This window comes from Rhododendron vialii, chromosome 13a (genome assembly GCF_030253575.1).
Source record: "Rhododendron vialii isolate Sample 1 chromosome 13a, ASM3025357v1".
Taxonomy (NCBI): Eukaryota; Viridiplantae; Streptophyta; class Magnoliopsida; order Ericales; family Ericaceae; genus Rhododendron; species Rhododendron vialii.
In genome coordinates, this window is record NC_080569.1 from 7,405,999 (window position 1) to 7,418,470 (window position 12,472).

Below are 12,472 nucleotides of genomic sequence, written 5' to 3' on the forward strand. Positions count from 1 at the left end.
TACAGGGTTTGATTTGTTTACAGAGTTAAAAAATTGTAAGCTTTCGCATTAAATTGAAAATATTGTAGTGCGGAGGGTAAAATACTTCAAGTTTTCCTTGAATTTAGCAATTAGATTTCAAGCCATCGTAGAATTTATTATCTTGGTCCCGTAATGTTTGTCCATTTTGAAAATACGCGATATTTTTTAGTAAAAATTTGATTACTTCCGTGTCAAAAAAATTTTGATTCTTTTTCACCAAGTTAAAAAAGTAATTGAGATCTTTAAACTAGTGCAAACAGATTATGCACAAAAATACTTGTTTTAATCAAAAAAATAACAAAAATGATTTCAATGGACTGAATTTAGGAGAGGAAAAAAGAACTAGTAGTATTTTAAGTGGCCTAATACATTACCTAAACGTGCAAGTAAATTTGGAATTGAAGTCAAAATTCCACTATAATTTAACTTTCTAGGAGAAAAAAGGGTTTGAGGGAATAATTGTTAGAGATATTAGCGGCGACATGGAAATGAGAGACAATACACTACTCTCTCTCTCTCTTCTCTCTCTCTCTCTCTGTCTCATATTGTTTATAAATATTATTCTATTTGTGATTTTCTAAAATGTTCGCCCTCTTTTAAAAGTTAAAAGAAAATTTGAGTAAAATTTTAAAAGTCATAACTAGTAATTTTAGATGTACATAACAATGGGTAATGCTGAAAATTTAATCAAACTTTTTATGGAGAGATACATTAATTGCATGTGCCCTTTACATTGAGTTTCTCAACAACCCCTATGGGAAAGAAACATTAATGAGTAATTAAAGTAGCGCATTAAATATGTTATGCAGTAGTAATGAAATTAAGATTTTCCTTAGGGCTTGTTTGGAACATGTGAAAAAGAAAGGAAAAACTTAAAAAGAAAAAAAGAAATTCCCCTCTCCTTGTGCATGATACATTTTCTTTTACATTTTTCTCATTTGATTTTCACACTTCTTCTTTTTTTTTATAATATTTACACTTTTTTTTTGTCTTTTAGCAAAAAAATACATACACTCTCAATATTAAAAAAATAAAAGAGAGAGTATGAATATAAAAAAAAAAAAGAAGCGTAAATATCAATAGGAAAATTCTAAAATCAGTCCATTGGGCTGACAATAGTAAGTGTGTGAATGTGTATTAAAGGATGTATAAAGTACACAAAAATATGTATTTTTATTGTCTTCTAGTATGTTTATTGTCAGCTCAATAGACTGACAATAGCAATATCGATATCAATTTCTTAATTTTTCTTTTCTTTTCTCTGCATTTGTTTTTTTCCTAGGTTCCAAACAGCGGGCAAGAATCTAAAGAGATTTCCCTACTACTCTGTTACCCACACACGGGCCGCCCTATCTCCTCTGCAGCAGTGCACGTGCTTCTCTGTGCATGTGAAATTTTCCCTTTGATGTGAGACAGAAATTCACTCCCAATCTACGCATGCTGCTGACACACATTAGGGTGTTTTTTTTTTTTTTGGGAGCCTCTATATATACACCACACACTTGGAGACTGCCATTGAAGAAAGAAACAGAACCCAGGAGCCAGAGGGGGAAGCAAATTCGCTTCCACCTGTTCTGGAACCTGATTTGCATGCCATCCTGGTGTCATAAAAAAAAAAAAAAACTCTGGTTTTAACAAAAGAGCTGTACCTTCATTTATATATATAGAGGGATAGATCAAGGCTTGCAATGGGGGAATCCGAAGGAGTTGCTGCGAAAGAGACCGCCTCTACCAATTCTCAGATGGGTAAAGGTCTGCGTTTCTTTTCTCCAGAAACCCAGCATTTGCCTTCTTTTTTCTTGAAATTGCATTGGAAATGATTTTGTGTATTTCATATCTTGATATTATTTTCTTACCCAAATGGAAAAGATTTATTTTTTAAAGAAATGATTTTTCCAACTTCCAAGGGAAGGAAAATCTTTTATGAATGAAGCAATGCAGAACTATGTTACACGAACTTTCTTCATTGGGATTGGATGGGTATAAAATGGTAGGGAGGGTGATGGTGAAGTTTGTTTCTGCAGAATTTCTCTCCCCCCCCCCCCCCCCCCACCCCCCCAAGGAACCCTTTTCGCAAAACAAAAAGATAAAACAAAAAAATGCCCCAAACCGTATCAATTTGTGATGTTGATATGACAAGGGCAAAGCAAAACCAGACAAATCTTGACAGGTTTTGCCTGTCCCTACATTCGTTTTCTCAAATTGTTTGCAACATAAAGATGGTAGATTTAACTAATTTCAAAGAAATCGTTCAATCTCAAATTTCGTTTTCATATAATGCTCATCTGATATCTCTCTCTGTTTCCATTATCCATGGAGTAGGTTGAATTTTTTATGCGGTGCTAACGGCTTAATAACTATCTCTGTAGCTTCTCCGAATGGCGCATCTCCTAACGGGGTTAACCGCATGAAGAAATTCGACAACGAAGGGGAATTTGACCTGAGTGCTCCTCCTCCGTTTAAGATAGCCGAGATTCGAGCTGCCATTCCCAAGCACTGTTGGGTGAAGGACCCATGGAAGTCTCTGAGTTATGTGTTCAGGGATGTCCTTGTGGTTATTGGGTTTGCAGCTATTGCAATTTACTTCAACAATTGGGCTGTTTGGCCACTTTACTGGGCTGCCCAGGGAACCATGTTTTGGGCACTATTTGTGCTTGGTCATGATTGGTAACATCATGCTCACCCTACTTTTATGGTTCTACTTTCCTCTTTGCAACTCAATTTATTAAATCTGGTTTTTGTTTTCCGGCTTGAAGGATGTGTGGTTCAATTTGAAGTTCAGATTTATTGAATCTTTTACCGGTAAAATTCTTTTTTAACATGCGTAAAAGATTGAAAACAAATTTGGACTATTAAAAATGCTAACCGATGCTTGCGATCACTTGAACCGCATATGGGCAGTCCAAACCTGGATTGGATTTGGACCGCTGACAAACCAAGCCAGATTCTTCGAGAAAGTTTTGCAGGAAACTTGCTACAGTGGAAACTTGTTTGATAGACAGTTTTCGAAACTTGGGCTTTTAAGAATATTATACTCCTTTAGAATAAATTTTTGTTTCGTGCGGAAAAGAACCCATTTAGAAATTTTTTAATATGTTATAACTGGATGTCGAGCTAACTTACGCACACCTTAACTAATACCGTTAGAAAACGACTATCATTTTTAGTTTAGGATATAAATTTTTGAAAAGTGTTCTGCAAAACTGATTTGACTAACAACAACATAACAAGGTGATGTTTTCTAAGTTAGCATGAAATTTTGTGTTGGGTTCCGGATTTTTACAGCGGCCACGGAAGCTTTTCAGACAGTCCCTTGCTGAACAGTGTTGTTGGGCATCTCCTGCATTCTTCAATTCTTGTACCTTATCATGGCTGGTGTGTTCTTGATTACCTTCTTACTTTAATGCTTCTATTTGGCTCATGATATTTTTATGTCTTGCTTGATTTTGTGAAAGATGACTGCTTATCTGACTGAGACATATTACAGGAGAATTAGCCACAGAACCCACCATCAGAACCATGGAAATGTTGAACATGATGAATCATGGGTACCGGTAATACTACGATTTCACCTACGCTTAGCCTTCCGTTAACCCACTCCTATTTGTTACAGTTCTAACTATTTGTTTCGGTTCCAGTTGAGCGAGGGTACATACAAGTCTTTGGATATTTCCACCAAATTTTTCCGGTTTAAAGTGCCATTCCCCTTGTTTGCATACCCCATATATTTGGTAAGAATCCGCCTAAAAAAATTCGTTTACAACACTAATCTTCTGAGAACTCAACTACTATTGGGTTGGATTACAGTGGACTAGGAGTCCGGGGAAGAAGGGTTCTCATTTCAATCCTTATAGTGATCTGTTCCATCCCGACGAGAGGAAGTACGTGATCACTTCAACCATTTGTTGGACTCTAATGGTTGGCCTGCTTTACTACCTATCCAAGCTAATAGGGCCTGTCGAAATGCTCAAGATCTACGGTGTTCCGTACATGGTAAGTGTACCATTGTTTTCTCAACAAGAGTTCCTAGAATTCCAGCTGATAGGAATGAATTTATTTGATTCAAAACTATACTTGGACTTAATATACTTCTCTGGATCGGTCGGGCTTGTAACTCTGCAGGTTTTTGTTATGTGGTTGGATTTTGTTACTTACTTGCATCACCATGGCCATGAGCAGAAGCTTCCTTGGTACCGTGGCAAGGTACTATAACAATCTTTTCTAATTCCTGTTCTTAGGTTTGTGGTGAATTATGTGCAAATGTGCTTGGTATCACTTATAATCCCAACAAATACAAGGAAAATAACACTCATACGAAGGTGGAGAGATTCGAACTCTCCTGGCCAACTGAACTAGCCGGAAACTAGCCGGAATTGATTATTTCTAGGCTAAATTATGTATGGAAGGTTTCCTTAAACCATTTCATCAATCATGTGAGATTTTTATGCAACTCTACGATAAACTTGAACACTAATAAACATTCTTCTTCCGTAAATGTGGAAAATTTCCAGACATGGGTTGGTCGAATATGTACGTTTCTAAGAGTTGGTTTAGTGTAGTTTGCTGAGTCAAATTGAGTATGTCATAACCCTTTGTTTTCACTGAACAGGAATGGAACTACTTAAGGGGAGGGCTTACGACTGTCGACCGTGATTACGGAATGTTCAACAGTATCCAGCATGACATAGGAACTCATGTCGTTCACCATCTGTTCCCTCAGATTCCCCATTATCACCTAATAGAAGCGGTAAGATATGCTTTAATTTCCCCAGAAAAGTCTGATTACTCGTTCCTATTCAAAATGCCTAAGGTTTTGATGCTATCGTGATGCAGACGAAGGCAGCTAAGCCGGTGCTTGGAAAATACTACCGGGAGCCAAGAAAATCACCGGGGCCTATTCCGTTTCACTTGTTCAGTTATCTGGTCAGAAGCATCCAAGAGGACCACTATGTGAGTGATACCGGGGACGTTTTGTACTATCAGAGTGATCCTCAGTTATACGGTTTGTATCAGAGCAAAAGGGGGTGACCCTTTAATAGAGAAGCCCAGCACTAGTTAATTTCCCTGCAAAATGGACATTACTGTAGATTCTGGACTCTCTATTGGAGAATATAAGTGTCTCACCAATAAGACTGTTTCTATGGTCTTCTTGTGATATCTTGATGTTTGCAATCGTTGATTTGTATGCTAGAATATAAAGACATAATGGCTCGTTTGTCGGACGGATAATGTTTTGGATGGATAAAGAAGAAGGGTGAATAAGAAGTGGATATGTTATAAGTGGAGATTATTTAAGGAGAGGGATTTCCTATTGCTTGGTTTGGATAGTAGTTGGTAGTGGGTGGATAATGTGATAAATTACTTGATTGCCCTCATTTAATCATTCCATTGAGAATACAAAATGATTTGAGGGGTAATTTAGTCTTTTTTTCCACTCGGATAAGGTAATCCTAGGTGGGAGGTGGTGTTAGCTAACACCCTTGGAGGGAGATAAGCTCTCCACCCCTCCTCCCTTCTCACCCTTCCTTCTCCCACCAACAAACACCTCCCTCCCTTGTTCCCCTCCTTTATCCTCCCAACAAACAAGCCAGTACCAGTTATGGGTACTGGTAGTAAAGAAAAAACTGGAACACAGAGTGTGGATTCTGCCACAGAATTCGAGCAGCAAAGGGTGCAACTTTGAGTTCACAATCGAAGATTAGATTGCCTTATTTACTCCTTTTTCTACAGAGTACAAAAAGAAAAAGAAAAAAGGGTGTTGAAACTTGTACTACTAGTATAAAGTTTGGCCGTATCAGAATTTCTAATGACAAAAATCTAGAGGAAACAGAATAAATATTCCAGAGTTGGTCTGGGAGGATTAAAGTAACCTCCTGGACCACCACCACTCTGTGTCTGTCATTTCCTTCAACTGCAGTGTGAATGTTTGGCATGTAGTAATTAGCATATACTCCTAGTATACACATTGAAACTGCGGACAGTACCTTTGGCTGAATAATCAATCAACTTTATTCCTCCACATCCACCGATTTTGAACTCTGCAATCAAGCATATTTTGCTCTCTCTCTCTCTCTCTCTCTCTCTCTCTCTCTCTTTCTCAGCCTAACCTATTGGCAACTCAACCAGATCAAAAATCACTACAATACCCCTTTATTCTTCTTTCTTTTTAGGCTTTATGAGATGCCATTGTTATCTTCTTCTTTTTTGGTTAGACGGTTTGGAAGTTCGGATTAGTTTACGAGCACTCAAGTAATCATTTCCTTGGTCCTTACAAGATATGTCATCTACGCTAAGGCTAAAGAATTCACACACAAAAAAAATTACTTTCTTGTAACCATTCACGCAATTGTTTATCGTTCTAGGCTCTCTTAGACCGTGCTTTCCATTTGGGTGAAGACAAAATTGCACAAAATTGACATTTCGGCGGGCGTGGGAACACCAACCACCCTTTTCTTTTCTTTACCAAAGCTCAGTAGGAGTAACATGCTAGTACTTGCATTCAAATGCAAAGCCCGCCAAAAGCCCGCCACCACTCTCTCTCTCTCTCTCTCTCTCGTCTTTTAACATATTCAAATCTCCCTTTTCACTATTTGCTTTTCATCACTATTCCTTTAACTAATGACTTGGAATTCAACAAACACATTTTGCCGTTCACACTTTTTCCACTGATCCAACATGAAGTTCTTGTCCTCCACTTCTTCCTCAGCTGCCTCCACCACCACCACCTCCTCCTCCTCCGCCTCCTCTAACAGGAGGAGTCTAACCGGAATACTACGCAAACTTCTTTGCTTCAATAGTCTCCCTCCAAACCCCACTGATCAATTTAAAGACACCGATCCATTCAACTCAGGTGAGCTCGACAATTCCATAGACATGGAAAAAGAGGAGAAGGTCGAGGCTGCAGCAAATCCGGGGATAGTGGCAAGGCTAATGGGTTTGGAATCCATGCCACAGATTGCACGTTGCCGATCGATGAATTATGATTCTCGGAGAGAGAACGAAGGGCAGAATCGGGGTGTCAACACTTCGTTGTCTTTTCGCGAACTCCCGACCTTCTTAGATCTAGAAAATGATGAGTTCTTTGTTCTTAGCTTTGACAGTGAAGTTGAGAATAAAGAATTCAAATCAAAAGCAAATAGATCTGAGATGGGTTCTCGGAAATTGGTAAAATGTAAAGGAGAGAGAAGCAAAAGTAAGTGTGACAGAAGAGGCTTGTCTGAGGAGAAGGATAAAGAAAATCAAGAGCCTAATGTGGTGATAGTGGCAGATGAGAAGGTCAAGAGGAGGATCAATCAAAATGTTGTAAAGCAGTTGAAACCCTTAACTCAAAGAGAAACCTCAAGCGGAAGGAAACAAAAGAAGGACAAGGAAGAGAGTGTCTCTGCATCGAAGGCGGTCGAAGCAGAGTGCAGTTTGGAGAATTCAAGCCCTGTTTCTGTTCTTGACTTCAGTGAACCCATTGCTGATCCTCAAGTTCTTACATCAGGTTTGTTTCCTCTGTTTAATTTACTCACTTTTATCGAACACATTCAGAAGTCTCAAGTTTTCATTCTTAAGTGGCCTGTTTTCTGAAATACTTGAAACAGAAGGTTCAACATCAAGAAGGAAGATAGCAGCAGAACTTGAAAATTGCAAGCACTCACCTCCATCTCCATGTAACCCCAGTACAAATTCAACTGTTGATGTGGAGAAGCGGAAGTTGGTCGATGGAAAATGTCACGGATCGAGGAGAAAAGATAAACGGAGGCAGAAATATGTGGGAAGAAGATCTGGTGAGATTTGCAAAATAGCAGAAGGAGCCATGATGGAATCAAATTGGCTATACAAAGAATTGTGGAAGCTTGAAGATTTTGAAGTTACAGGTGCAGATTTTGAGTTGCAAATTCTGGAAACAATGTTAAATGAGCTGGTAGATCAACTTGTTGAGACTTCCCAGAAGAACTTTTCTATCTGTAACACTTGAGAGAGCTGTACGCTTTTTCAGCTAAACTGAAGAACTGTAATCTGTAAATGGAAAATGCAACGTAGCATGTACAATCTCGAGTGAGAAACAAGAATATGCATAGTATCACTCAAACAACCCTTATGCATGCATAGATACGGACACAGATCCAAAAGCAGTTGACTAATAAAGCATGAATCATTTCGTCGTCATTAGTGCACTGTGCTAAAAACAATTAGGCCACCAAGAAAAGATGATTGGCATCCACAGCATCCACAAAGGAAAGTGGACAGACAGGACCACCCTAAGCGCTCAAGCTCATTGTCAACCATAGAAACAAAGTGAAACTTTTGTTTTTTGGGAGCCGAAAGCAATTTGCTTTCAGCCCAAAAGATTAGGCAAGGAAAAGAATAAAATGATACTAGTAGTAAGAAGGAATGATGTCAAGAACAGGAAAGGTTCGTGGCTCCAAAATCCAGTTCGCTGGTTTAGAAAGCTGCAGACGCATACCCACCCAAACTATATCTGACTGAAGTGATCCAAGTCTGCAGCAAACACCATCCCAAGGATAACCCAATTCGAATTCCTCCCACATTTGAATCGAGAAAGAAATTACCATGATTCTGGGACAAAAATAGTAAAATGCTCCAACAAATTTCATAGAAATAAGCATTTAGCATCACAACAGGATGAGCCAAACATCACAACTCGTTAGTGTCCATTGATTCATCGTCTTATTTCTATTATTTTCCTAGCCGAGGAATCAATATAAAAACTCTAGCGAACAAAAAATACATAGAAACAAACTACCATATCTCAACTCGAAATAACGGTCTGAGCAGGACCATTTTATCCTGCGCAGTTCCTTGTTCACTGTCTCCAAATCCTTCCATTACACCAACATATGACGAATGTGAATAAAGATTCAAAAAAATTGCACGAATCCTCGTTACATCCCCATTAAGGCAGCCAATATGGAGGTTACGTTTGGTTTTAGGCCACCATCTGCTCCTGCTCTAAATAAAACTGCTCCACCCATGAAGGGAGCACCTCAGAACCTCCACTATTCAAATGATACTGCTGATACTGATCTTCAAAATTAAAGTGGCCAGGCTTTGCTGTTGGTGCATCCTTCACCAGGGACTGAACCCAAGACACATCCGGCTCATCACCGGGGGTCAACATTGAGGCTGTTGGGTTAGCGGAACTGCTATTACTACTGCTTCTGAACCCAAAAGAAGCGGATTTCCTCAACTTGTTCAGCTCTTCTTTCTGAATCCCCCACTCCAACTTCCCATCGGCAGATCCCCAATCCGAAATGGTCGAAGGCAGTACATTTGCAGCAGAAGACGGTGAAGAAAGCCCAGAGAGACGGTTGTTCACAGTGCTTCTGTCGATGAAGCTGTGGCTCCGTTTCGCAAAGGCAGCTGCCCTTGAGTTCAAAACTGCTGCTGTGGCAGCCCCCGACATGTCCATCCCAAACGACGGTGGTGCCCTCACTGGTGAAGATGAAAGGCTTGTGGGGTAGCTCGAGCGGAGCTGCTGGTTCATGTTCTGGCGAATCTGCATTCCAGTAGGAGACTGCACTTGGGATGCAGAGTTATCCATAGAAAGTCCCTGTAACTGAGAAAAAACTGCAGGATCTATAGATCCAAAAATATCGTCAAGATTACTCGGTTTCACGCCTCTGATTCTATTCAAATCTCCACCAGAGGCGGCTGCAAAAGCTGCAGCAGTGGCCAAATTATTGTTCCAACTGGTTGGGGAGGAGAGACTTGATATCTCATCCATCAGCTGTTGTTGCCTACGGCGATGACTTTCAAGCCCACCAAGGAACTCACCATCTAAACCCATGTCTCTAGCCCTCAACGTTGTTTTCAACCTACTTCCAGGAAGCTGCAGGGTCGGAGGCTGGTTTTGCCACATCGACCCACCCATTGGAGAGGAACCTCCCGAAGGACTCATGGGAGGCGTTGAGTTGGACGGCATCAAAACAGACGGAGAACCAAGAGAAAATGGACTCATCAATGTCATATCCAACGAAGAAGCATCGTTTGAAAATGATCTAGGAGAAGGCATTCCTGAACCCGTTGATGCATACAATGGTCGGAGTTCTTCGGGCTTGTGAGCAAAGAAGCACACCCTTCTACTGCACCCTGTCTCGTCTTTGCAGAGACGCGTTCGATACTGAGCAGGGTGGAGCCAGCACTCGAAAATTCCATGCGCATACTCACAAAGGTCACCTTGCCTACATGTTCCCTTTCGAAACTCTGGACAGGGCACGCAACTGTAATGATATTTCCGGGGATCACGACGCCTAGCGTTTTCCCCTGGATGGACAAACGGGCACTCTGTCCAGTCGTGGGAGTAAGCCCTCGAGCAAGGCTTCACCTTGAACGTATACATTCTAAACTCATCGGTCCCATATATCCCATTGTTTATGTCAGGGAGAGAGAGATCGATAGGGTACTCTTTCTTCTCACTACCGTCTTTGGAAGCTGCCTGTGGGAGTATCTGTTGATCAGCCAAGAGACATTCATCCCCAATATTACCGCTACAGCCCTTTAGCAGGGACTCCAGCATCTTCTTCCTCGAATTGAAGGAAGAACTCACAGATTGAACAATTAGGTCACAGGGTCGGTTCCCATTAGAATCAAGGGAAATGGGGTCGGCGGAAGCATGGAGCAAGAGCTTGACTACGTCAGGCGAAGAAGCAGAACCACCGGCTACAGCACAGTGGAGGGCAGTGGCTCCATCGGAACCACTAGCCTTGTTAACATCAGCTCGTCCGGTTTCAAGTACGTAACTCAAGATTTTCTTGCTGCCAAACATGGCTGCAATCATGAGGGGTGTCCTCTCTTCAAACCCCATCTTGTTTGAGCCAATTCTTCTACCATACCAGCAGCTCGACTGTTCGATATCAAGACCCTCTTCTTCCGTCGCGATTTTGAAACCGACCAGGTCATCGGAGGCAGATAGCTCGAGCGGATACGGAAAACTCCCCAAATCTCCCTCTTTTGGTTTGGATTCACAATCCTTCATGATTACACCAGGTGGACAAGGTTCCCACTTGGAATCAATAAGCATGGAATGATGTCTTTCTACGAAACACAACCACATAGACAGTCAACGAATACTCTACAGGAATATCAATTTCAAAAATGGGTACTTTCTTGAAAAGAGATTACAAGCATAACAAATGTCCAAGATGAAAGACAATTAGCAAGAATTACAAACAACTCATCGGAATATTTTGCTGCAACCATACAAGGCCCCGTTCCCTAAGATTTTTATTTTTTAAATACTTATTTTCCGTTATTCTCGTTTTACGCAACATGTTATTCTCTCACAATATATCACTTTTAATTTCAAAAATAAGCACTTATTTTAAATATATTAGCCAGCAGAACACACCCAAAGAAAAACTTTAAAGCTACAAGTTTTAAATGCATCTAGAAAACAAGGAAAGTATAATGGAAATCGTCCAAATTCCTTCCACATCCTCGAAAGCACAAACCTAAAATTCAAAAAGCCCCATGCACAAGTCCAATTGTGAACTAGTAACGACATCTTATGCTTCCGAAATACAATTTTTGTTGTTGTAAATCCAGGCCATGTTAGGTTGACCAACTTGACCGGAATACTATGTGCGGATAATTCATTATCATGGGTTACCAAAGTAATACTGAGGGTATTATCAAATACCACACCCAGAGGGGTTACACATACATCAGTGCTCTATCAGCTGTTTTTTTTTTTTTTGCTAAGCATGCTCTATCAACTGTTGTATTCAAATAGGCTCAAAGGTGTTAGACATACCTTGATTTTGATTCTATCAGAGAGGAAAATCCAGAGTTGTTTCTCCAGAGTCCAAACAGAACTCGAACTGCTTCGCAAAAGAACAGACCCCTCTTTAATTCAGAAGACCGGGCAGAGACTTCAAACGAGAGAGAGAGAGAGAGAGAGAGAGAGAGAGATAGAGAGAGCGAGAGGGAGAGGGAGAGGGAGTTTTTTCTTTCCTTGCTTTCGTCCTTTTGTGTTAAGGTCAAAAAAGTCGACCGTATAAAAGTACGGGGGCGCCTTTGTCTTCCCTCTTTGCCCACACTGGTTGAAATGAAACGCAAATTCGAATTCAAATGAAATGCAACTCTTTTTTGCAATGGACCCCACACTCCACTTAAAACCCTAGTAGCGCCACGTGTCGGACCGTAACTGGAAAATATGACTTTAACCAAAAGGGCTTTTGATTAGATTCCCGGTGTGATTATTCAGTGGTTCCGGAGCACAGTCATATATGGCTTGTTTTTCTTTTTTTTTTGATCCTTCATATATATGGCTTGTTCATTTGGTACTTTAGACCTGTTCGTTTTGGAATTTTGGATTTAAATTTATAGGTAATAAATGTAAAAAGAAATAAAGTAATGATTGAAAATATGGATGATGATTGGATAGAGATAGAGAGAAAAATGAGAGTAATGATTAGAAGAAAATAAGATAATAATTAGAATC

General features: G+C 40.2%; 3 protein-coding genes across 5 annotated transcripts; 2 read left to right on the forward strand and 1 right to left on the reverse strand.

The window, feature by feature from the left end:
• The first annotated feature begins 1,361 nt into the window (after nt 1-1,361).
• LOC131314300 (omega-3 fatty acid desaturase, endoplasmic reticulum-like) lies at nt 1,362-5,178 on the forward strand. Of its 3 annotated transcripts, none has more exons than XM_058342842.1 (9): nt 1,362-1,773; nt 2,391-2,688; nt 3,307-3,396; nt 3,509-3,575; nt 3,660-3,752; nt 3,829-4,014; nt 4,144-4,224; nt 4,631-4,768; nt 4,855-5,178. In XM_058342842.1, exons 1-9 carry the CDS (start codon nt 1,710-1,712, stop codon nt 5,047-5,049), a joined length of 1,212 nt encoding a protein of 403 aa, XP_058198825.1. In that variant the 5' UTR covers nt 1,362-1,709; the 3' UTR covers nt 5,050-5,178. The 3 variants fall into 3 exon arrangements, with proteins under 3 accessions (XP_058198825.1, XP_058198828.1, XP_058198827.1); XM_058342845.1 differs by having other exon boundaries at nt 1,362-1,772; nt 2,405-2,688; XM_058342844.1 differs by having other exon boundaries at nt 1,362-1,767.
• A 1,219-nt stretch (nt 5,179-6,397) lies between these two features.
• LOC131314302 (uncharacterized) lies at nt 6,398-8,175 on the forward strand. The gene is made up of 2 exons (XM_058342847.1): nt 6,398-7,507; nt 7,608-8,175. The coding sequence occupies exons 1-2, from the start codon at nt 6,697-6,699 to the stop codon at nt 7,982-7,984; spliced, it is 1,188 nt and encodes a 395-aa protein (XP_058198830.1). The 5' UTR covers nt 6,398-6,696; the 3' UTR covers nt 7,985-8,175.
• A 423-nt stretch (nt 8,176-8,598) lies between these two features.
• On the reverse strand, nt 8,599-12,010 carry LOC131314301 (zinc finger CCCH domain-containing protein 66-like). The gene is made up of 2 exons (XM_058342846.1): nt 11,783-12,010; nt 8,599-11,064 (listed from the first exon to the last, which is right to left on the reverse strand). Exon 2 carries the CDS (start codon nt 11,048-11,050, stop codon nt 8,957-8,959), a length of 2,094 nt encoding a protein of 697 aa, XP_058198829.1. The 5' UTR covers nt 11,051-11,064; nt 11,783-12,010; the 3' UTR covers nt 8,599-8,956.
• Between the last annotated feature and the right edge of the window lie 462 nt (nt 12,011-12,472).

Bases quoted from the DNA above. Each gene is read 5' to 3' on its own strand.
- LOC131314300 (XM_058342842.1), top strand. From the start codon at position 1,710: ATGGGGGAATCCGAAGGAGTTGCTGCGAAAGAGACCGCCTCTACCAAT. The intron at 2,689-3,306 runs GTAACATCATGC...GGATTTTTACAG, and splicing joins TTTGTGCTTGGTCATGATTG to CGGCCACGGAAGCTTTTCAG. The intron at 4,015-4,143 runs GTAAGTGTACCA...GTAACTCTGCAG, and splicing joins TCTACGGTGTTCCGTACATG to GTTTTTGTTATGTGGTTGGA.
- LOC131314302 (XM_058342847.1), top strand. From the start codon at position 6,697: ATGAAGTTCTTGTCCTCCACTTCTTCCTCAGCTGCCTCCACCACCACC. The intron at 7,508-7,607 runs GTTTGTTTCCTC...TACTTGAAACAG, and splicing joins TCCTCAAGTTCTTACATCAG to AAGGTTCAACATCAAGAAGG.
- LOC131314301 (XM_058342846.1), bottom strand. From the start codon at position 11,050: ATGCTTATTGATTCCAAGTGGGAACCTTGTCCACCTGGTGTAATCATG.